The sequence below is a fragment of the Cottoperca gobio genome, chromosome 10 (genome assembly GCF_900634415.1).
Source record: "Cottoperca gobio chromosome 10, fCotGob3.1, whole genome shotgun sequence".
In the NCBI taxonomy this organism is placed as follows: domain Eukaryota; kingdom Metazoa; phylum Chordata; class Actinopteri; order Perciformes; family Bovichtidae; genus Cottoperca; species Cottoperca gobio.
In genome coordinates this window covers 9135700-9158975 of record NC_041364.1, presented here as the reverse complement: position 1 = coordinate 9158975, position 23276 = coordinate 9135700, and the positions used below count along the sequence as shown (strand labels likewise).

General features: G+C 41.0%; 1 protein-coding gene across 6 annotated transcripts in view; it reads left to right on the top strand.

Annotated features, from left to right (window-relative positions):
• Nucleotides 1-21999, top strand: part of fgf13a (fibroblast growth factor 13a) — an 86280-nt gene extending 64281 nt beyond the window's left edge. For all 6 annotated transcript variants that reach the window (XM_029441201.1, XM_029441205.1, XM_029441200.1 and 3 more), the window contains 4 exons: nucleotides 128-238; nucleotides 5917-6020; nucleotides 16652-16850; nucleotides 20415-21999. In XM_029441201.1, the coding sequence (XP_029297061.1) occupies nucleotides 128-238; nucleotides 5917-6020; nucleotides 16652-16850; nucleotides 20415-20551 (551 nt within the window). In that variant the 3' untranslated portion in view covers nucleotides 20552-21999. The remainder of the gene's footprint in view (nucleotides 1-127; nucleotides 239-5916; nucleotides 6021-16651; nucleotides 16851-20414) is intronic.
• The last annotated feature ends 1277 nt before the right edge of the window (nucleotides 22000-23276 follow it).

The following is a 23276-nucleotide window of genomic DNA, read 5'->3' as shown; positions in this document are numbered from 1 at the left end:
CCCCCCCCCCCCCCCCCCCACCCCCCCCCCCCCCCCCCCCCCCCCCCCCCCCCCCCCCCCCCCCCCCCCCCCCCCCCCCCCCCCCCCCCCCCCCCCCCCCCCCTCCGTGTCCCCTCTGCGTCCACAGAGCCCCAGCTGAAGGGGATCGTGACGAAGCTCTACAGTCGACAAGGTTTCCACTTGCAGCTGCAGGCAGATGGAACAATTGATGGAACGAAGGAGGAGGACAATGGTTACAGTAAGTTTCCCTTTAATATTTTGTTCCTCTCATTTTTATCATACACCCATTGCCATGCATGTACTGTTGGTCAGGGGGAACCTCTCACCTCTCTACAATCAATTTCATACCGGCCCTACAGACTGGACTCATTTTTAATGTTGAAAATACAAATGTACATTTATTTGGCAAGGAATCCTTTTCACACTAGATGGTGTTTATTGTTCTGACGAGTGCAGCTGGATTGGCAGGACGTTGGTCAAAAGAAGAAAAAGAAAATCAGAAATGCACTGAAAAATGTATCTTATTACATAAAATCGATGCATAATTTATGTTTGAAAAAAGGTGATAAATCGCAATATATGTTATCGCAACACTCGGCATATCGCAAAATGTTGCAATAATTTGACTTAAGTGTCTGGACAATATCGTATTCTAAATTGGTGAATTTTAGTTTAGAGCTTGCTTGTTTTATTCCCCCCCCCCTGAAAATAAACAGCATTGGTTCACAGTGCAGAGAGAAACACTAACTTCTTCTTTGCCCGAGCACAAAGTGCTGCTGTACTTTGAAGTGGTTAATTTGATCTAATCAAAGTCATCCTCTGGCAACCTGCACACTGACGATGATTGGCTTTTTACTCCCCTACAAACTTCCTCTGTTGTGAGAGCGAGTCGTCTTATACTTGATGCAGCCCCATCTTTGCCATCACACCCACCGGCTCTTTGTTTTCCAATAGACACATTAAAGAAGACATCAATGGAAGAGTAGCAGCACAGTCACATGTCTGATAACAATACAGCAAAAAACAGACCACCTTATAATTAGACAGCGCAGTAAACACTACATGCTTTAGAAGATTAGACAGTACAGCGGGTAGTGACCTATGTGAACCCCCCCCCCCCCCCCCCCATATATACAAAAACAATATTGTTGAGAAAAAGATCTGCATGCTGAGACAGCTTTGATGTAATACTTACTGTGTAATCCCGACACTAAGCGGATGCAAACTCTCCTGGAGCTTCTGAATTAGTACCTCTGTATTCAATTACTCCCCTGCTTGAGATGGCGTGTGTATCTTATAATACAAAAAGCAGCTCTGTGCAACTGGGATGTTGTCCAAGCAGAACACCACCGTGGATTTTATGTGGAATTACTTTCCTAAATAAAATGACAGCAAAGTTAAATACTGCACAGAGCAGACTATGTGAGTAGAAACGAAAGATAATAAAAAAATAACATCTTATTCACACACACACACACATAAGTATGCTTCACTTCACACACCGACCACCCCGCCCCGTCATGTCGGCATGGACTCACTTTGTGTTGACTTACATAACAGCTGGATCGCATTGGCACCAGAATAGTTTTTGAAGAGAAAATTAAAGAGCGCTGCTGAATAGGAAAAGGAAAAAGAGTGAAGCTCTTTGCACGGCTCCAAAAATAGCAATGTTAGGCGCTGGGTGCGCTTGTCTCCATGGTGACGGAGAGCACAGTCCTCTTGGAGTTACTGGTGTCTTATGATGGTGGGAGAGGACCTACTCAAATGCACACACACACACACACACACACACACACACACACACACACACACACACACACACACACACACACAAAAACAAGGATTTGATCTTTGCTCGTGCAGCTCCCTGAGATGACAGCTTTGGCCGTTTGGCTTTGGTTTTTGAAGACTGTTTGATATTTTTATTAAGATGGCAAACAATGCAGAACTCACAAATCCAAGTCTCACATATCCCTGTGATTTATCTCCCATTTTATACAGTCTCAACCATTTTCTTGTGTTGCATCACAACTGAGCAAACCCACTGGGTATCAAGAGAGAGCAACTCGAAATCATTTTCCTCGAAAGAAGCAGGATACTGTTCCAGTGTTCAACATGCAATGTTATGCTTTCATCCCTCGTCTTTGTAAATAGACAATGAAGTTTGGAGTCGAAAAATTGTCAAATGTCAAATTTTCCCATTTATTGTGAGCAAGATTGGAGATACTGTGGATCCCATAATTAGGAAGGTTTCCAAGCTCGACTCCTTCGATCATTAAATTGTCCTATATCTTTAATATCTTTAATATCTTTTCACGTTTCTGTGTTCTTACTTTGAAGAAAAGTTGTCTCGTCTCTCACTAATCAAAAACCTTTGAGCTTCCCTGCGCATAAAAATATATAAAAACAGTGCCATCCGTCATGCAACTCCACAATACTCACAGATCGAGTTAGTGATGCTGAATACTTACAAGCCTTACATTATTTACTGCATCAGTACAAGGTAACCCAATTTAAAAACCAAAGAGCCACTGCAGCTGAACAGTGATCAGACCACAGAAGCGCTGTGTCATGTTGTCACAACAGCTTTTTAGCCATCATGCTGTCATGTTTAGGCTGCTCTAATTGCTCCCAGAATAAGTCACAGATAGTATAAATGTTTAAAATGTGACTAGCGATTGCTGGAAACCTTCAGGTGTATTGTCGAACTGAATAGGTCATGACATGACTAGGCTGTTAGGGGAAGGAACTTATGCAGAGAGACAGACTGCAGACATCGTGAAAACTGTCCCTCAAGCCTCCTCACTCTTCTTGTGAGCCTCTCTGCACTAGGAAAGGTCTGCGAGTGGGTGGGTGCCGCCATCCTCTTCAATTTGCTCAGGTGTTTCGAGGATCAAGGAAGTAATTGAGTTTCCCGTTTTTTGAAAAATCTCCATCAGTACATATCGGCTGGTAATCCCTCTGAAATGAAGTGGGCTGCAGAGGAGCGTCGTGGAGCGAGGGCGAAAGGGAAAATAACGCAGCGAGCGGGGCAATCATAGAGACAAGAACTGCTTCAGGTGGCGAGATGTTTCAGGAGAGGAAGATATAAATCATCAAATTTAAAACTGTGTTACATACAAGGAAAAATAGGATGTTTTTTTTACACAGATCCAAATATGTTACATGCCTGAATAAGACTGCAAATCTTGTTGGTTTGACTTAGTTAGTGTTTTTATAAGAAATCTCTCCTCACGACTAACATCCCCTCCAGCTCCACATACTGCAAAGCCAAGATAGATCAATCCGAACAACGGTTGCTGAGGAAGTTTGCTGATAGTACCATCTGTAACCTGTAGCCATGAATTTCTGGAAGGAAAATGTTGAGCCTACGCACTGCAGTGTTGAAGAAAGCTTCAAATGGAAGCAAACGTTGGGAGGACATTTGTTAAAATACATGAAAACTACCTCGACAAAAAGTATCGCATGCTCTTCCACTCTTTCCTATTAATTGTTAAGATGATGTTGGAGGTGATTGAATAATTATGCGCATGCACTAATCATAGTTTATGTTGCGTTCATGAGAGGATGCCATTCTTAGTGCAGCTCAGGTTCGACCAATAACTCTACACTTTTCACGGTTTCTGTCAAATTTGGCGAGCAGATCCATCGTTGGTTTGTCAGCTTAATAAATGCACAAGATTAGTCACTGCAGATATCGAGGTTGTAAATAGTAGGTCCTATCCGTTTTCAGATGTACAATTTATTGGCAGCATTTGCGGCACATCGCTGCCAGAGCAGGAATCACCCCTAAAAAAAAGAAAAGAAAAATTGATGCACCAATCTGTCAGAGAGCGATGCGTCTTTCCCTTGCTGCACCATTATAGGACTGTTTCTAACTATGTGTTTGAAAAGTGGGGTGATTTAAATGTGAGCTGAAGTTAGTTAACAAAGTAAGTTAACCTGAGAATATAACTGAGAGTTTAAGCTGCACGAAGAGCAGAAAACAGCATCAGGAGAAGAAGAAGTCAGTTTCAGATAGGAGATTATATAATATATACATGAAAACACAAACAACTCTTGCTATTGTGTGTTATACTACAGACTAGACTAAGCTTACTAAAGCTTTATATGTTGGAGACGGCCGTTTTGGAAATATTGCTTCTGATCAGCCAAGTCAACAATGTATCCGTCCTTTCTTAAAGAGCTGCCAAACACTCTCATGGGACCTTTATCCGTCCAAAAAAAGCCTGACATTCTTTTATTGATGGTATACTCTGACTGTTAAATCATTTCAACATGGAGACATGAGAACAGACAAGACTGTAAGTATGTTGAGAACATGGTATTTGAAGAAACCAGAAACAGATAAAGACGGGAGAGGGACAAGCAGAGAGGAAGGGAAGTCGGAGAAACCACATAGCGAGTGCTTCTGGGACTTAAACACCTGTACGCTGAACGAGGTATATGTCGGTTTACTGTACCAAGTAAATACATAATGCATTCCTGTGGCTGTTGTTTACAATGAAAGTCCGCAGAGAAGTAGGTCTGCCATGTTAAAGCGATAAGGGGCAGATGAAATGGCCCATCAAAAAGCCTCTATAGTGCACTCTGCTCAAAGGCTTCTGCAGATAGGAATCTACTAAGTGGTAGACAAGAGGATGTATAGTAAGGGTGACACTGACTCACGGCTTAACTCCTGTAATTTCTCCCCTCACATGTGTCTAAACCCGGGAAGTGCCTCTCTTAATGTGACAATCTACAGTCTTAACAACCAAAAGGGAAACATTAGATAAAAGTTAGGAATCTCTTGTTGACATTGTTACTGTATTCGGTACCAGCTAAAGAATAACACAAAAAAACAATCCACAGCGGTGTTTTGTGCAGCGTGTCCAACATTAGTCAGAACTAAAAAGGATAGAAAGCACGACTGCAGACTTTCAGGTGGATGTAAATGTGTTTTCCTCCATTCCGCCCGTGGGTTCCCTCCCGGCATCTTATGAAACACACGCAGACGCACTTGTATACAACAGGCTGACATTAATTAGGTAGAGGAGTACCTCAGTGACCAGCTGTGCAGCCGCTGGCTCTCTCAGCCGCACCACTCGAGTTCAGCCCCGCTGGTCACAGACAGGTTTACATGTGTGTGAGGTCTAAATGTACAGAGGTGTGTTTTCACACTCGTATGTAATTGGCCCATAGCGACTGGCACGATGGAGATAGCAGCGTTGTCAGATAACAGCTTCATCATCATCATCATCATCATCATCACACATTTACATTAAGCCATCTGTTTTCATATGCGATTTCTTTCCACCTTTAAAGAATTTTACATATTGTGTTTTGAAATACTTCGTCTCAGCTTTACACAGCTTATGATTTCAATTCATGTGTGTGAACACACAGCCTCGTGAGCCGCTTTGTCATTTCAACAATTTCTCTGTTTCTGTCTCTTGTTTCAAATTTAGCTTTTTGAAACACCCTCGGGAGAGAGTGGCCAAGTCCCTGAGCTTATGCCGTTCCTCTATTTGTGGTCTGGTTTTGACAACTCACTCTTCCATCCAGACAGAGATAGGGAACACTAATAGAAATTAATTGAACCCCTTAACGGTGAATGCTACCAGGCGACGCTCACTACGCTTTGGGCTGGTTCAAAAAGAATTGGATATCTGGCTTGTGTTTTGACAGTTTCTTTTTTTTTCTTCTCCGTCAAGTCTAACTCCGTATCGCTCACCAAATTACTCAAGTACTTTATATGTAGTATGTGTTATATATCTCAAGTATCTAATAGAATCATGAGGATTTATGGTAGCTGCATTGATATACTTTTTTTTTTTTTTTATAATTGCCTTATTTTCTTTTTAAAAATTGTTTTAAATGGAGATGAAAGTGTACGCTTTTGTTTATCATATCTTTCTGTTGTCCGTCTCTTTCCAGCCATTTTCAACCTTATTCCAGTGGGGCTGCGAGTGGTGGCCATCCAGGGGGTGCAGACCAAACTCTATCTGGCTATGAACAGTGAGGGCTACCTGTACACATCAGTAAGTGCATCACCTAATGTGTGTGTGATTGTGTGTGTCTGCATGTGTGTGTATAGGATGGGGTCAAGCTGTATGCAGACAGAATGTTAAGTTACCATGGTGACATGAGTGATTGAAGGAAACGAAAACAAAAATATGCAAGAAATAAGATGGAAACTTTAAAAGGAATAACAGTCATGTGGCTAAAAGTGTTTATATTTTAGGATCTTTTATTTATATTATTTGTGGAAATTGGTAACTCGCTCTGACTGTGCCCACTCAGACACATCCTCCTAGGTCTGATGAAACAGCCGCATCATTTTCTGATATAATACAGTGTCAATAAAAAAGTTCAAGGATGCTTTTTAAGCAGGTTGAGCAGTGACATATCCGATCGAGGCAGCTGGCTCTTCATCTTTGATTAAATGTGCAAGGTTATGAATAATTCAGTTGCGGGCCGAACAATGTTCCCGTTTCTCCCAAATGCCACCATCTCATTGTGTGGCAGGCGTCACCGAGAAGACTGACAGGCTGGTGGGATGTGCCCCAGAGGGTGTGCAGACACACACAATCAATGTTAACAGACAATCCGTGTAGTCAAATTAGTAAAGATTGTTCTGTATGGTAAAGTTCTCAGTAGGCAGGCACAATGGTGATTGATGGAAACAAGCTTAGAAACAACAAAGAAAACCTAATGATCTTGTAGCTTTTTATTTTGCAGCTGCAGCTGACACATTATCTGTAGAATAGTTAGACAGTAATGTGATGAAGGAAGAATAAAAACAGGCCTTCTGGCTCCTCTCTCTCTCTCTTTCCCAATTGCACTCTTCTCATTCACACAAATGCATTAACAAACAGGGCTAATGCGATAGCTCTCACCAAGCATGAGTTCAGACATAGACACTTATGTCAAGGAATTGCACATGGTTAAAGAAGCTCTTCTCTCAACATACTTTGAGCTCTCAAAGAATCCAAAAAGCAACAAGAATTCTGCTGAAACACGTGAAAATTAGATCTCAGCAAAGACAATGATAACAAAAACCCTTTTCAACACGTACTAAATAGGAGATTGAGGTATTGTGAACAGCTAAATACAGCAAGCAGCATTATAAAAGATATTAGCAGAATAATAGTGAGAACTGTTGGGACCTGTACACCTGAAGAAATAGGATTGGATCCCGCTGGAAGCCGATTAGCTGAGATATACGCATCCGATAGCCAATCATGTTAACTTTAGGGCTTTGCATGAACTAACACAATGCTTTTAATTAATCAGTGTAAATACATATATTTCTTCATTAATAAAATGTATTTTAAAGTCTGCATTCAACCAGTGTTACATACACAATCATTTATAATATCAATAAACTATAACTGTATTGCCTATAGGCGTCTTTTCTCTGCCCAACGGCGGTATGTGTGTAATATGTTTGGATTTTCGGGCACATTTTATGAACCATAAAATTAAAAAAGGTTACTGCCCATCAATCGTCTCCGGGGACATATTTGCATCCGACACAGAGCTCCAGAGAGCTGGGGGTAAGAGCAGGCAGATGGATTTCCGGTCTGTGAAGCGCACCAGCATATAAAAACAATATAGACACATCAACGGACAGTATGATAATTACATCAGAAACATACATTGGCGGTTTCTGTGACATTAGAAATACTTTTCAAAATACTAATGTTTGAAAAAAAACTGAAATGGCCAAAATACACATACACACACTTAGGCTACAGCTCAGACGTAGTGGACAAAGCCGGCAACTGAGCGCTTACTTCCGCCTACGCAGAGGATGTCTGTTGAGTGGGCAGTCTTTCAATGTGGCCCAGGACACATTTGCGTACACACTGCTAAAAGGAAGATCTCCCCTGAATGTGGTCTTAGTGATCAGAGCTCAATGCGTCCTCAATGAGTAATGAATTAAGTAATTACTGTTGCTGCAAGGCATCAGTAGCGTTACATTAATACTTGTTCTGTATTATATTGTATATATCCAGAACTGAAGTATATATTTTTTAATTTGTAAACCAAACCATTTTTCTACAACGTTACAACACTGGCAGATTTTATTTGACTGTTTGAAACCTAAATAAACGTTTACAACTGTGTTGTTTTATAACCAAGTACAAACCAATTGAGCTGCTGTCCATAGAAATGTAATGTTGTTTTTTTATATTTTCATCCTTTGAAAATAAATATTAATTTTGTAGTTAACAGCTATGTTAAGAAAAAAGATCTCATTCAATGTAGTATTTTTTAAGCCCAAAAGAGTGGCAACATAATCACTGTAGCCTTTTGCAAATGTTGTATGGTCTGCCTATAATTACATTTTAATAAGCGCTGGAAATTGTTTGACAACATATCCATGGGGGTTGCCCCAGCTAAGCATGCCTGAGGGGAATATACAGGAATAATTGAAATAAAACATAGTACTTCAACCCCTTCCCACATACAAACATCGTTGCACTATATTTAACACGGCTCCCCAGCAGGCCACGGTTCCCAATGAGTGATTTTAATGATATGAGCTTCGATGTCAGTAATTAAGCATACGCGGCAAACTATAGGATTAATCCATAAAATATGGATTCTGCTGCCAAAGGCTCTACAAGCAGAGAGAAGCAGAAGTGGAAGTATTGGCCTATTTCTTTTGTTTCTAGTGTTTAAAGGGAAAAGTGGATGCCAAGCAGTTACAACTACCTTATATTCTTAAATAGGTTTCAGCTTTGCTTGGTGTTCCCCAAGGTTCTGTCCTGGATCCTATTTTGTTTGTCTTTTATACGTTTTCCCTTAAATAAAGACTAAGTATTAAAAGGTAGGTTTAGGTTTAAAGGTATGTCTTATTATCCACTTACTGTGTATCCCTTTTGACCTCAAAATAGGCCAAATACTCACACATTTCACCACTTAAAAGGTTGATCAAGCCCTCTAAAGTGTCTAATGTCTACTTTAAACTGTGTCCTGTGATCATATTTAGAGCTTTCTTTTGGTCACACACGAAACCTACATTATTGAGTTATTACATCACTATATAACCAGATGGTCTCTGAGGTTCTGACTGGAAACTAAATGAGTCTATTCCTTTGAGGTTGTGGCTTCTACACTTTTAAACTCAATACTACCACTTTGGATTGCCTTTGTTTATTGTTTACTTTTCTTATATTGTGTTTTTCTTTATTTTAGATTTTTCAAGCACTTTCTGACATCCGATCCAGAAAGATGCTGCATACAGTGAAGTGTAGATACACTTTATAAACCAGAAACCAGAACGATGAAAGACATCTTGTAGATGTGTTAAACTAGAAGAAAGCAGTTGGGTTGCAGAGCTTTCCGTTTCAGCAAAATTAGAGAGGGAATTGAATGTTTAGCTGGCTGCCTAATAGTGCCCGTCTTGCAGGGATTGCTGCGATGGTAAAGTGCTGCGTGGAAGCCACACATTAAACCAGCCAATAGCAGGTCAGCAATGAAGGGAGAACAGATGACGTATTCTAGGTGTGTGTGTGTGTGTGTGTGTGTGTGTGTGTGTGTGTGTGTGTGTGTGGGGGGGGATCTAAATGCTTCCTATTCTTCTACATGTGTGCATACGTGCATGCCTGAATGGAAATGTGATTGAATGGTGTCTGAATGTTTTCAATATGGTAAATAGGATTCAGATGATTCACATGTAAAGCCAGCTTTTACATTTTTTAATCACGTTTTAATTCATAATAAACTATACTTTTATATGTATATTTAGGTTTAATGTGATGTTATGCATTTCTTTTGATAGCGGATGCATTTTAGTGTCTTTGAGAGAGCGTCAACTGAGTTGCATTACTTACAGTATGCATCTTTTATATGTACATCTGGTTGTACATAACAAGGAGTAAAAAATAAAAAATAAAAGAGTGCAAATGTGTGGGTGAGGCAGAATGCACCAGTGAAAATGTATTCATCCATCAGCCTCAATGTGTGGGAGAGGAAGAACCAATTAATATGTATTTTACTTTACTATCCTGTCTTGCACCGTTTGCCCCTCTACTTCTGCAAAAGAAGTGGAGCAAGTTCTGCAGAAGCGTCCTCTATTATACACAAACAAAAAGTGTTGTCAACGTGATCTAAAATAATCTGCGAAAACACACAGTTACCAACCCAACACTCTCTCACACACCCGTAGCGGTGCAGTGAATATTTCTACTGACTCTGAAGGAGAAAAAAAAAAGCCTTTGAGCTTTCTTGGTACGTTTTTATGTGTGTGGGTTTATTTTTAGATCCTGAGCTAAGTGGTGTCCACGTAGCTCACGAGGTGCCTTTGAAGTGGCATTATTAATTTTCTGGTGGGTCATATTTGAATTAGCGTGAGTCACTGAGGTTCCAGTTGAGTCTCGTCTAGACTGCTGTGTGCGATGGTGTGTGAAATGGAGAGTTCAGGGCTTTTAAGGGTGGAGGCATTTATCAGGTTAGCATCGTGGCTCTTTTTCCCCTTTCTTTTTACAGAAATCACTGGTGCCAGTTAAATCCCTGCAATGGTCGTGCATCCTGCGTAAGATATTAAATCCATCACAGTCTCACTCCGTTAGAAACCCGCTCTGGATAAACATTATGTGCCAGCAAAACATCTAAAATGAAAAGTAAGGTCGTCCGATTGATGCGCAGGAGAAGAATGATGATGTGAAAAGAGGCTGCTAGACAAATCTGACACCAGCACGACATCTATAATCTGACTCAAGTCAAGTACTCTCCTCCCATTTTAGTCAAGGTTCAGGTCTACATTCTAACTTCCAAATAATGCTTTAGCAGAGTCACTGCAAATGTTATTCTTCAGAGTATAACAATAGAATGATATTCATATGTACGTAGGATAAACAGAAATAACAAAAGCAACAGAACAACAACAAAGAAGTCTGTGCACGGTGCTTGTACGTTGTGTATTTCTACTTTAGTACACCCTTGTTAGATATGGAGTTGGCTCACACCCATACCTTTTCAACCATTTAGCGAGCACAATGCCTTTGGTAAATAACCACTGTTGTAAAGTTCCACTCCATTGAGCTGTGTCATTAACTACTTTGCGTTGTGTGTGTGTGTGTGTTTGTGTACGTGCACGTGCTCCTGGCTTTAGCGTGTGGGTGTGTCTATTTGCGTTTGGTATTTGCGAGGGTCTTTTCCCACTAGCTTACAGCTCTCCAATTTATTCCCAAACAAATGAACACTACGAGTGTACGATGAGTGAAGAAAGAGGGTGCCTTTTTAATCCACTTCCACTCTCCTGAAAAGACTGGGACATTGAAAAGCCGGATTTAGGAAGATTGGCCTCACTGCCCGGCCATAGCATTAGCTTTTGTGAGTCTTACAAGCATTGATGTGTCTGCAAAAGAAACTAGATCAGCACTCAGCCCCGATCCCATTGGCATAATGGGTGTCATCTTAGTTTCGATATGGCAGCTGAATACACATGGGGCAGTGCGCAGCATTGATTTGGCTTGGCCTGTGAAAGATTCTGCCAATATCTAGCAGAGGAGATCAGCTTCATTATGCTAGAATTTCCCTTACTGCTGATTGGATCAGGAAAACACTATTGGGGTGTAATTACTCCCCTTAATCAAACAGAATGCTGCTTGAGAGTGCATCATAATTGATCATGTTTTCTTGGCATGACATGCTTTGCTAATGCAATATTCATTTCACAGTTACCCTCACCACTGCTGAGTTATGTAATTGTATGATAGAGTACAAGAGGTTTTCCAGATGGGCAGTGTGTGACTGTGTTACGGTTTGTCCGTGTGTGTTTTACAGTCATGGTTATTAAGTATATTCAGTATATTACACTCAACAGCTTTTAAATGTCCCTGCTTCAGCCTTTTTACTGTCTTCCTACAATCAGTTATTGGATCATAAAAGAGCTCAGGCAATACTGCCATAACGTAAGCTGCAATTCCCCCTCTCTGTAAAACAAAACACCGTTCTCTGCCCTTTGCCCATGAGATAAAATTCACCTTATTTAGAAAGACAAGTGTAAATAACTTTGTATATGCTGTAAGAAATGTCTGTATGCAAGAACTAATTCAAATGTTTACATGTGTTGAGATTTGAAATGATCTACACTGCACTGAAATGAGAGTTGCATGCCTGTGTGAGCAGAAAGGATGCAAGTATTTCTTAAGAAAAAAACATCCATTCAATCCTCATACACACGTAAAGCACCCTGTACACGAGTACCAACAAACGGATTGACAATTGATATGTAAATAATGGGCAGGAGAGGTGAAACTAGAAATACAAATTGAAGCTGGTATAGAACATGAATAGAAGGCCTTAAAGCTTTCAACCCTTAGACCTCCTGTTAACTTTTTAATATCCCATCTACTAGGCAGATCCAACATACTGAGAGGTCTATAAAGTTAAATAAAATAAAAAGCTGCTTTAGAAAAGGAGGAATGAATACTGATGCATCTTTTCCCATTCCACTCGTATAAAAAGTGCAGAAATGTATCGCAGAGCTTCCAGCAACACAACTATTAAAACACATCATCGTTTCAGAAATAGGCTAAAAAGGGCGAGGAACAGCTGACAGACTTTTACAGCAGCGGTATGCAGCCAATCTAAATCTTTATTGTATTAAAACACACCAGAGCTTTTCATCTCATAATCATTTCGCCCAATAGATTCTACATGGAAGAGGAACAGATCCTAACGGCATTATGTAAACTCACACAATGCTGTAATGTTGTTTTACAAATACACTTGCCTTAACGTTGTGTAAGTGAGGTTGCCAGCTGTGCATTATTTGGAAATGGACATATTTCAAGGAAAAGCCCATGTAATGTAATGGGATCATTAAAAGTCAATTTAGCCAAACCACTATAGAGCTGTGTGTGTGTGTGTGTGGGGGGGGGGGGTAGGGGGGGGGATGACACAACTGATGTTACATTATTTCTATGTCCTGCTTTTTATTTCTAAAGTGGTTTGCCCTCGCTCCATCTGGCACTGGAGTCATGATTAAAGTGATGTGAGGTTTTTTTTCCACTCGGAGATTGGTTTCAGTGAACAATGGATATGCTATTGACTGAAGGAGACGCTACTGGAGCTCATTCAAAAGAATCTGAATGTTTCTGTCTATCGCAGTCCTGTTAGAATAGAAATGGGGATCCCCTGCCATTTTGGCCCTTCCTTGTGTCAGTCTGAGTGAGCCTGTTGTCCATAGACCCACTCCAACACAGCAGTACCAGCCAACAGCCTCTCCTCCATCTTGGCTCTAAATGTGCCTGTATCTGTATGCGTCTGTTTATCAATAGACTCTTATTCTTCTCCAGGGCGAGTGTAACCAGCCAAATCCACATAAGCTCATTATTAGAGGTAGAACAGATCTCCTGGCTTGAGAGCTGAGCAGCCCGTTGTTTGTCTTTCACTGCTGCCTGTGTATAAATGAGATGGATGCTGCCCAGCCTCTCCAAGACCTGCTGCTGCTAATCCGAGTCAGACGTCAAGAAAGAAAGAAGACATTGAGGTATTGAGGGAGGAGAAGAGTCAATAAATTAACAATGTGCAAGATGACTTAAACTAGCAATGGAAAGCAAATCAGCAAATTATCTGAATTAAATAATTAAAAGAAGCGAGAGAGAGAGAGAGAGAAAAAAACCGTCTAGACAAAAGCCTCAACCCAACACCTGCACCCTCCTTGTTGCTGCTTACACTGTGGTCTTTGTGTTTCCACAAATAAATAGTGTACGTAACAATGAGCAGTCTAATAAGAATGCAGCTATACGGAAGCTTATCACTAAAGAACACATGGACCACAGTGCCTATGGGAAGAGCTAACGCTAACGCTGTCTTTTTTCTAAGGAAGCTTAATTCCTTTAATATGTGCAGCGAGGGGTTGCAAATGTTCTACCACTTTGCTGTTGTGAGTGCAACATTGCTACAATCTGCCGGGGCGGAAGCAACACAATAGGTCGTATAAGTACATAAACAAGACAGCATATGTTGAACTCTGCTTGAGGTCAGCAGACAGACATTGGCATCCTTTGCCTTGTTAATTGGGTGAAAAGTTATACTAAAACTTTATTAAAAATATTATAGTGATAAGTTAATGAATTCATTTATAGTGTTCCAAAATCAACAGAAAAATGTGGTAATTTGAGAAAAATAAATATTATGAGAATAAAGTCGCAGTTTAATGAGAATGAAGTAAATATATATAAAAAGCTCTGCCTGTCCTACAGTCTGCTGTGCAGTCGAGCAGCGGTTTCTGCTGGGGTACGGCAACACCACTTAGACAAACCACACGCAAAACTCTATAACATGCAATACAAGAACTGGTAGTACAAATAATGGCAACTTGTAAAGTTTATTTAAAATTATATTTGCTATTGCTAGAATTATTTTGCATGGTTGCTTGTTGCAGCATTGGGGGGGGGGGCGGACTTTTGTGACTTTTGTGGGAAGCCATTAAGGGGCCATGTTATTGTCCCTGTACTAGTGATTAATGCTGTTAAGTATGGGGCATCTTTGGGACAGTGGTGGGACATGAGGGAAACACTTGTACTGTATGTCCAAGTGTGTAAGAGAATGTTAGGAAGCTCAGAAATAAACAAAGAACTATTATGATTATCTTTACACTAACCATGGATGTAAACCTTCCTCTGGCTACATACACAGAGTCGAAAACAAAGAGTGCATGTTGTCATTTTACTTGCCTATTCCCTCAGCTTTCTTATTCTTTACGGTTTGAAGACTAATTTCTTCCTGAACCGTAACACTGTAAGCTCCCAGCTGGTTCTGCAGCCCTCCTGATGGGCTTAGCATTTATTCAAATTGAGTGTTTGGTTCCCCTGTGATTCAGCAGCTTAACTGAGAACCAGGGCTGATCCAACAGGAAGTATCCCATTGAGGTGATATGTCACAAGCTTCCTGTGACTTCAACTTTGTTTCTGTCAGAGAGTTTTGTGTGTAGTGTGGTCTGTGAAGGCTGGATCAGTGAGACGGCGTGATGAGTGCGGTGGTCAGTTACTGAAGGTTACAATACAATATGAACATTTTCCAACCCGTTACAGATCACTGCTTTTACGCTACAAAGCTTGTGCATGTTGTAGCTGCATTGTAGGGTGGAGTGGAAGAGTAAGCTGGATTACAAACACCGTTTTTAACACAGCGAATGCACCACTGTCAAATTAAATATCGATTGTGTTTTTGAGAATCGATGCAGTGTCACGAAACAAAACTCGAGCCTATCGATATTTTCTCACACCTCTACTGCATTGCATATAAAAGCTTTAAAGCACCTGTGCAAAGCGCCTCAGCAGACACGAACATCATTCAGTCTTTTGACGTCCTGTTAGCGCTGCACATGAAGAGCGACGGCGTTATAGATGAGTCCCTGTCGGGTAGTGACGTGTTTGTCACGATCTCACAGTTTCTCTTTGGCACTGGGGACACATCATCACTCTCACCATGGACACCCAGCAAAGTGATGCTTTTTCTTTTAATTAGGATAAGACTGATCCTGGGCAGACCTGCTTGTGTCTTCACTCTCTTCTTTCCAAGAGGGTTAACTTTATAAAAATCAATTGTGAGTTTGACCCATTGTGTGTGTGTGTGTGTGTGTGTGTGTGTGTGTGTGTGTGTGTGTGTGTGTGTGTGTGTGTGTGCGTGTGTGTGTTATGGTGGTGTTTGCATATACTGTATGTATTTTTATTTGCGGACAAAGTGTTCTCAGAAGAAAATTTAAAAGCATGGCAAGAACAGTTCACTGCTGACGAGCACACACTGTCCCTCGATCTCTCTCTCGGGGGGAATCGTCTTCTAACTGATTAGACCGAGCAGCTCTACAAATTGGACAAACACACACTCTCACAGAACCAAGCACACACACACACACACATATACACACACAACTTTGCCTCGGAGGAAATAAACCTCTGCCACGTCGTTGAAGCATTAATGGCCATCCTATATAGGCACTGGATTTCTAAACCAAACAGAAACGGGGGAGTGCGATGTGAACAGTGTGGAGTCCGGAGGATGAACAGCGAAATCACATGTCTCTGGGGAGACTCCTTACAGCCAGTTCATTAGTAAAAGAGATAAGGAAGAACCCGAGTGCACACAGATTGCATATTGCACGTAAGCCTATTAAAAGCCACCTCGTGAAAGCAATTCAATCATTTGTTTTGTAGTTTAAAAAGAAGGTTAGTACTTGATTACATAATGAAAGTGAAATGGCGGTACTAAATTATAGTGTCCAACAAAATCTAGCATACGGCGGACAATACTCTGATAGATAACCAACTGCCCAGCAAAATGAGAATGTACTCTTCATCCTACTTGAATGTTTTATTAATGCTACTCTGTATCTGTCATATCACTTATCTATGATATAAAGTGCTACATTATTCACTACAGTAAATGGAATGAATAGTTTTAAAAGATTCTCAAGAGACAAAAATGTAAACCAGGGCTCGAGCCTCGAGATAGCTTCTTCCCTCTTGTTCACCCTCTCCAGTGTGAATTGAAGATGCAGCGCAATGTGCCGTTATTAAGCTTCACTCCCGAGTAATGAGCTATTGCATTCCAGCTGCTTCTGTTCATACCAGGATGTCAACAGAAAGTCCTTGTGAATTACTGTCCAACAACTACTATACACCGAAACTGCTTCTTCTTTTTCTCTCAGGAACACTTTACGCCCGAGTGTAAATTCAAGGAGTCGGTGTTCGAGAACTATTATGTGACATACTCCTCCATGATATACCGGCAGCAGCAGTCGGGCAGGGGCTGGTACCTCGGTCTGAACAAGGAAGGAGAAATCATGAAGGGGAACCATGTCAAGAAGAACAAACCAGCAGCCCACTTCCTTCCCAAACCTCTAAAAGGTAAGCCTGCTCAGATCCTCCTTAACATTTCTACTGTGACACCATTAAGGGGCCGGGGTTACACTCGATCAGAAGTAGTCAAATAAAAAGTGTTTGTGGTTGCTCCTAAAGGCTTCACTCGAAGGCCGGAGTGAAAAGCTGTCAGTTATTGAGATTGGGGAGGTGCGATGTAGTTAGAATATGGGAATAACATTTTCAGACCGTCTCTCCTGAGAGGCCTTCGTAGTGTGGCACTCGGTTGTTCACAGAAAAGAGACAGAAATAGTAGTGTCAAGAATGAATAAAAAAAGAGCTGCTAGAGAGAAGTTTGAACTCTTGTCTAGTGGGTGTAAATGTCAGATTGTCGGTTTTGGAAAGTTACAGAAATGGCCCCCGTGTGTGTGTGTGTGTGTGTGGGGGGGGGGGGGGGGGGTTGCTTAAGTGCAATGTTTGGCACCAGAGATAAAGTTGCTGTAACTTACTTTTCTGAGAGTTTCTTAATTATTCAGCACTGTCACTTTCTTTAGTTGTCAAAGGGGTTGTTTTTCACAATAAGAGACTTTCCCTGAACCAGTTTTCTCTAATTAAATGCCCCCATTTTCTTTACACTTCCAGTCCGTACTTCCAGGGATGTTCTTTTACCAAACTAGACTAAATGAGCCGCTTTCTACACGACCATCTGCCATTTAGCATTCTCCTTAGAGATGCTGGTGTAGACCGAGCTTCCTGTAGCTGGTCACACTCTGCAGAACGATGCTGAGCCATTGTCTGCGACTAGAAGCAGCAGGAACAATATGTTTTAATGCTTTGAACAGTAGCACACAGGACTTTATTTTCAGTACAGTAAAGTCAAAGAGAACCCCACCCCTCCAGGCTACGTGTGTGGTAGAGTGGCAAATGTGGAGAACAAGAGGAAACGGAGGGAGAGGGAGAAAAGGCCACAGTTTCCTTTCATCTTGAACAAGACACAGATTTACCTGTCATCAGAGAGGAGAGAGAGAGAGAGAGAGAGAGAGAGAGAGAGAGAGAGAGAGAGAGAGAGAGAGAGGAGAGAGAGAGCGAGAGAGAGAGAGAGAGAGAGAGAGAGAGAGAGAGAGAGAGAGAGAGAGAGAGAGAGAGAGAGAGAGAGAGACTGTAAGCAGCCCAAACAATGACAAAAAGAGTTTCTTTAGATTGTTGAGTTTCATGGTTTGGATCGGTCACACGTGGCTCTTTTTATATTTTCACTACATTATGTGTGTGTGTGTGTCCGTGTGTGTGTGTGCATGCCTACTACTACATGCCCGTCAAGTTACTCCTTCTACAGTAACTGGGTGATAAGATAAGTCGTAAACCCAGTCAGTCACACAAATGTGTTTCATGAAGTAGCCTAGCAGATACAGTATTATATTGTATTAAAAACTGATGATGATTAGATGATCCAAGTTTTATTTGGATATCAGTATATGTTTTGTTTACCTCAAGCGAGTTGCTGCTGTGCATTATGAGTGGGTGGCATACACCTACTGGCCACTTTATTAGGTACACCTGTACAACCTAATGCAATCCAGTAAAACAGCTGTGACATGAATTTAACTTATACAAAACATTTACAGTGTTTTGTTGACGTTTGTCTCGTAGTCTTAGTGGGTGTTGGTGTTGAACTGGAGTACATTATATTTAAATGCGTTACTAATATTATGTTAATAGGGGTGGAAAAATATTATATTTAATTAGTTATAATAATAACCTACAATATTATGCAGTCAAAACCAAAACCCACTTCATGACTGTGACTTTATTCTTATTTTTTTAATATACGATTCTTCTTTTTGAGAATACCTTTAAATCATCAGTACAGTAGTAATATAATTGTGTGTTAGGATGAATTATGGCATACATCCACAGACAGAGTCAATATAGATCATTGCAAAAAAAACAAAATAGATGAAAAATGTCTGAGAAGATACACCTCCTTCACACCAAAGACACTTTGTAGATGTTATACATGTGTGTGTAAACGATCTTAGTAATATGGGGATTCATTCTAGATATCCAGCAGTGATTGCGGTGCTGGATATTGCTGCCCCTTCTTGCGTCTTTGGTGGAGTTCATCCAGCCAGCATCTCATTAAGAATCTAAGTTTGCCCTCTGAGATCACTATAATAGCTTTTCACGTTAACTTAACTGGCAATCAGGGGGATCTGAAACACACTTAAGGGCAATAACCAGAGAATGATTACAATGCTTTATGCAGACAGAAAGATACTGAGAAAGAGAAAAAGAGATTAACAAGGATAGACATAGTCTGGGTAAGACAGTAAATCTAAGAGATTTGAAAAACCATTGCCCTTTGGTACCTTTTGTGTATTTTATCTACAAGAAGAAATATGTACATTTGAGGTCAAACAGCAAATCCAAAATGAGAAAAATAAATAACTAACGTTCGTAATACCCAAAGATGCAAGCACTTTGAAGACTTTAAATGATCCAGTAATGCAGAATATTTACTAAATAGTGTACATCATTTAAATTCCAGATGTAGCAAGTGGATTAGAAAAAGATTTGCAAGAGAAAGAGAGAGAAATAAAAGGAGAATTTGTTCCAGCAGCTCATAAAGATTTAGAGGCAGTGGTGTTACAGGGCACCAATTAAAAAGCTGTCTTGCATTGGCATCTCCTCCAGCCATTACTCAGCCCTCTTCTGGTTCCAGTATGCGAGTCTCAGCCCACAGCCTCTCATTCCTTCTTCCTCTGGATGAAGCAAGTTCAGCTCATGTCATTCAAACCCAAACAGAAAAATCCTCTTACAAGTCTTCTGGAAATTCTTGATGCAGGACTCAAAGAGCTGCCTTTATCAGAAACAGTGTACTGCAGTCTTTCAAGTGGCATCTTTGTGAAGAAATGTGAAAAATAACAAGATGGATGGTTGTTATTGGGGATTGTTTAGAAATTAATAGCAGCAGTGGTGTTGAGGTGATACAGTAATCTCGAGGTCAGCCGTCCACCATTATAATCATACAATACTGTCACTAACAAGCCTGGAACCAATCATCCGCAGTTTCCCTGTGAAATCCGGCCATTGATTGATGTGTACAAGGATGGTCTCTGGATTGCTGCTGTAACAAAGAAATGCTGGGCTAAGTGAAGTGTCTGAAGGACTAGCGTTGCTGTTTCAGCGACACACTCCCTTAGGAATGAACATCAAATAGCATTCGAGGCAGTAGGATGTCGACAACATCCTGAAACCAAAGACTCAGATTACTGATATTTCTTCTGAAAAGCAGCTGCTGAGATGCATATTGGACCAATGATGCATACACAGCAAAGCTGAAGCACTACTCCTGAATTTATAATGTCATGCTGTGAATATAGGATGTTTCACTTCAGCACCCAACTGGTCTGATGTCATCTCTTGATTCAGCATTTTTGCAAGGAAATATAAGTAAGATTGCACGTTATGACATCATAACTGTTCAATGCAACGCAGTCACACTTCGTTGCCATCTATATGCTATAAATCAAAGTTCTTGTTTTCCGTTGTTGTTTCTCTAATGCATATAAAATGTCAGTTTGTCTTATTCTCACTTATTTTGTGTTTCCACAGTGGCAATGTACAGAGAGCCATCCCTCCATGACTTGACTGAGTTCTCCCGCTCCGGCAGCGGCACACCCACCAAGAGTCGGAGTGCCTCGGCTGTGCTCAACGGAGGCAAAGCCGTGAGCCAGAATGAGTCGACGTAGCCCGGTAGCCAAACACAGGCCTGGGGCCGAACCACGAAACCTTACCTCCAGCAGAGCGTGACTCCAAGCAGACTTCTCTCACCGATCAACGGTTCAGGACTAGCTACGACAACAAACCACTCACAAACACCCAGACACCATCAATAAAAACAACTGTTAGGCACCATCCTGGTCAATCCTTGTCAAAAGAATCATCTATAGTCAGAAACTTAATGGCACATAAACCATTCTGGACTTAAAAGACAAATTACATTTTGGTTTTGGTCTTGAGATTTATCCATTACCTTGATCGATCTCTTTTGGTGAGGATCGCATACCAGTTAGCTTCATCTTTATCTTAGTTCATTTTTCTTATTTTCCTGTGGACAATAACTTTTCTTTGGTCATTTAGATTTCAAGCACTCGTGCATCTGTAAGACAGGGACAAGAAGTTAGACATGTAGGCATTCAGGGCAGCCAGTAATAGTGCTGGACTACAAGGCTGCAGTGGTACAGTACAAGCCCTGATCTTTGTCTAATCCATGCTTCTGTGAATACAAAGCCTATAAACTCCCTGGTGAGCATCCTAGTGCTGCTGGGACTGTGGCCAACCAGAAGGTAGCTCTCCTGCGTCCTAGTGCACACGCTCAGAGACTGAGCTCTCTAGCATGGGAAAATGAAGCCTATGTTCAGCTGACCTGAAATATAAAAACGGGACAGTGTGGCGCTCTTGCAGTTTGTTTTTGTTCCTTTTCAGAAACGCCACAGCTGCACCTTGGTTTTTGCTAATTTTCTGAATTAGCTGAGAGTTTTTCTTTTTTTTCACTGGTTTTGTTTTTGTCCCCTCTTGTTCTCTTCCCTCATCATTGTAAAGTATTTGTGTTTTTGTTGCCGTTTCATGATTGAAAGGGGTTCCAGCAAACCAAAGACAGAACGAAAGAGTGTCCCTTTAAGCTGCTGAAAACCAAGCCAGTATAAAAAGGCAAAGCTGGACTTTTTTTTTTTTCATTGTACATTTTTGATGAAAGAAAGCAAAGATTTTGTGAAAAGAGTGTCAATGGACAAAGGAAGTGATTTTAAACACTTTGGGTTGGCAGCGTGCTTGATGTTGTGCTTTTTGCTGATATGCTCAATGACCGAGTTATGAAATGACTATTCTGTGTTCCCATTCCCTTCTGTTACCACTGTGTCACAATGTCTTCGTCTCTTGTCCTCGTGATCCGTTACCTCCCTCTGTGCTTGTGTCATACTTCGAATCCCCCGCCATCCTTTTTTGTCGACTTCTATTGACTGATACCATAGGAATATGGTGCAAGCCCCTTCCCAGGATGCTTGTTATGTGTTTGAGTAACTTATTGTGGTGACAATATTTTCTATATTAAAAAAAAAAAAAAGAATAATGTGGACTTTTAGGTGGCTTAACATTTTATAGGACACGTCATATTTGTAAAAGTGAAAAAAAAAAATAACATATACAAAAATGAACACCGTCCCTTTCTTGCACAGGGCTTGTACAAACACAATTATGTACAAACCCTTTGACCCTTTTTGTGGGCTAGGTACTCTTCCCTTCAGCTACATAACTTCTTTCTGGTACATGCTTCTGGGAGGCTTTCTTTTCTTGGTTTCCTCCGGAGGTGGTTTGTATTAGGTGAACCTATATGTTGCATGGGAGAAAGCAGGGAAATTCTGGTCTAGAGCTGCATGATGTAGGCTATGTGTATTAACCCATTTTGGATCATGTGTTCCAAACTACCAGGCTAAATCTGACAAAAACAACATTTACAGGCAGACATTGTGGCAGCCTGATTACTTCCAGTTGTTTATTATTTGTTGTATACACAAAAAATGCACTGAATAAAATGTTTATATTAAGATATACTTTTAAAATGTGTCAGACTTTCTTCTTTGTCCTATCAATTGTCTTATTAGTTTACTCAACCCAATATATGCATTTCACTATCCAGCCATTGCTGTTAGATACAAGCTTGGCTTTCATTTCAGTTGGTAGGGATCTGTAATGGTTGGGGGTGTAGAATTGGGAGCCATCTATGCCGCTTCCTTACCTGCACACACACACACACACACACACACACACACACACACACACACACACACACACACACACACACACACAATACTCCTGTATATATGCAGGATATATATTTAAATAGGAACAAAAACATAACAATTTCAGTGTTTCCCCTAGGGTTACTGCTTTGGAGGGGGGGGGGGGGGGGGGGGGGGGGGAGAGATTGCGTGCGCGTGCGTGGTGCGGGGAGATTGCGTGTGTGTGCATGGCGCGGTTTCTATTTAGTTCTCCCCTCTCCTTTCTTCCGCTATGTCGGTGTTTGCGCACGTGTGTGTGTGTCAGGTGCGAAGCCCCGCCCTTCGCAAAACGGAGCGAAGGAGAGAATGTGAATGCGCAAAGTAGACAGTACAAACTGAATCGTGCACATAAATTAGATCAATAGCATAAGCGTTTATTTTATTTAATAAAAGAGCATCCTGTCTATGTGAAAAGTGAGTTGTGAATAAAAACAAATATATATATTTTTTTAATTCTAAAAAAATAAAAGAAACACCTTGAATTAACGGAGCCCAGCGACCTGCCAAGACAATGGTAGGGGAAACACTGACAATGCATCACAGACATGAGGGCAATTTGTTTACAGCTTCTGAAGGGGGGAGATAGATGTACGCTTGTGTGTTGATGTGTTAAGACATGAGGATGCCAGGCAGGCCT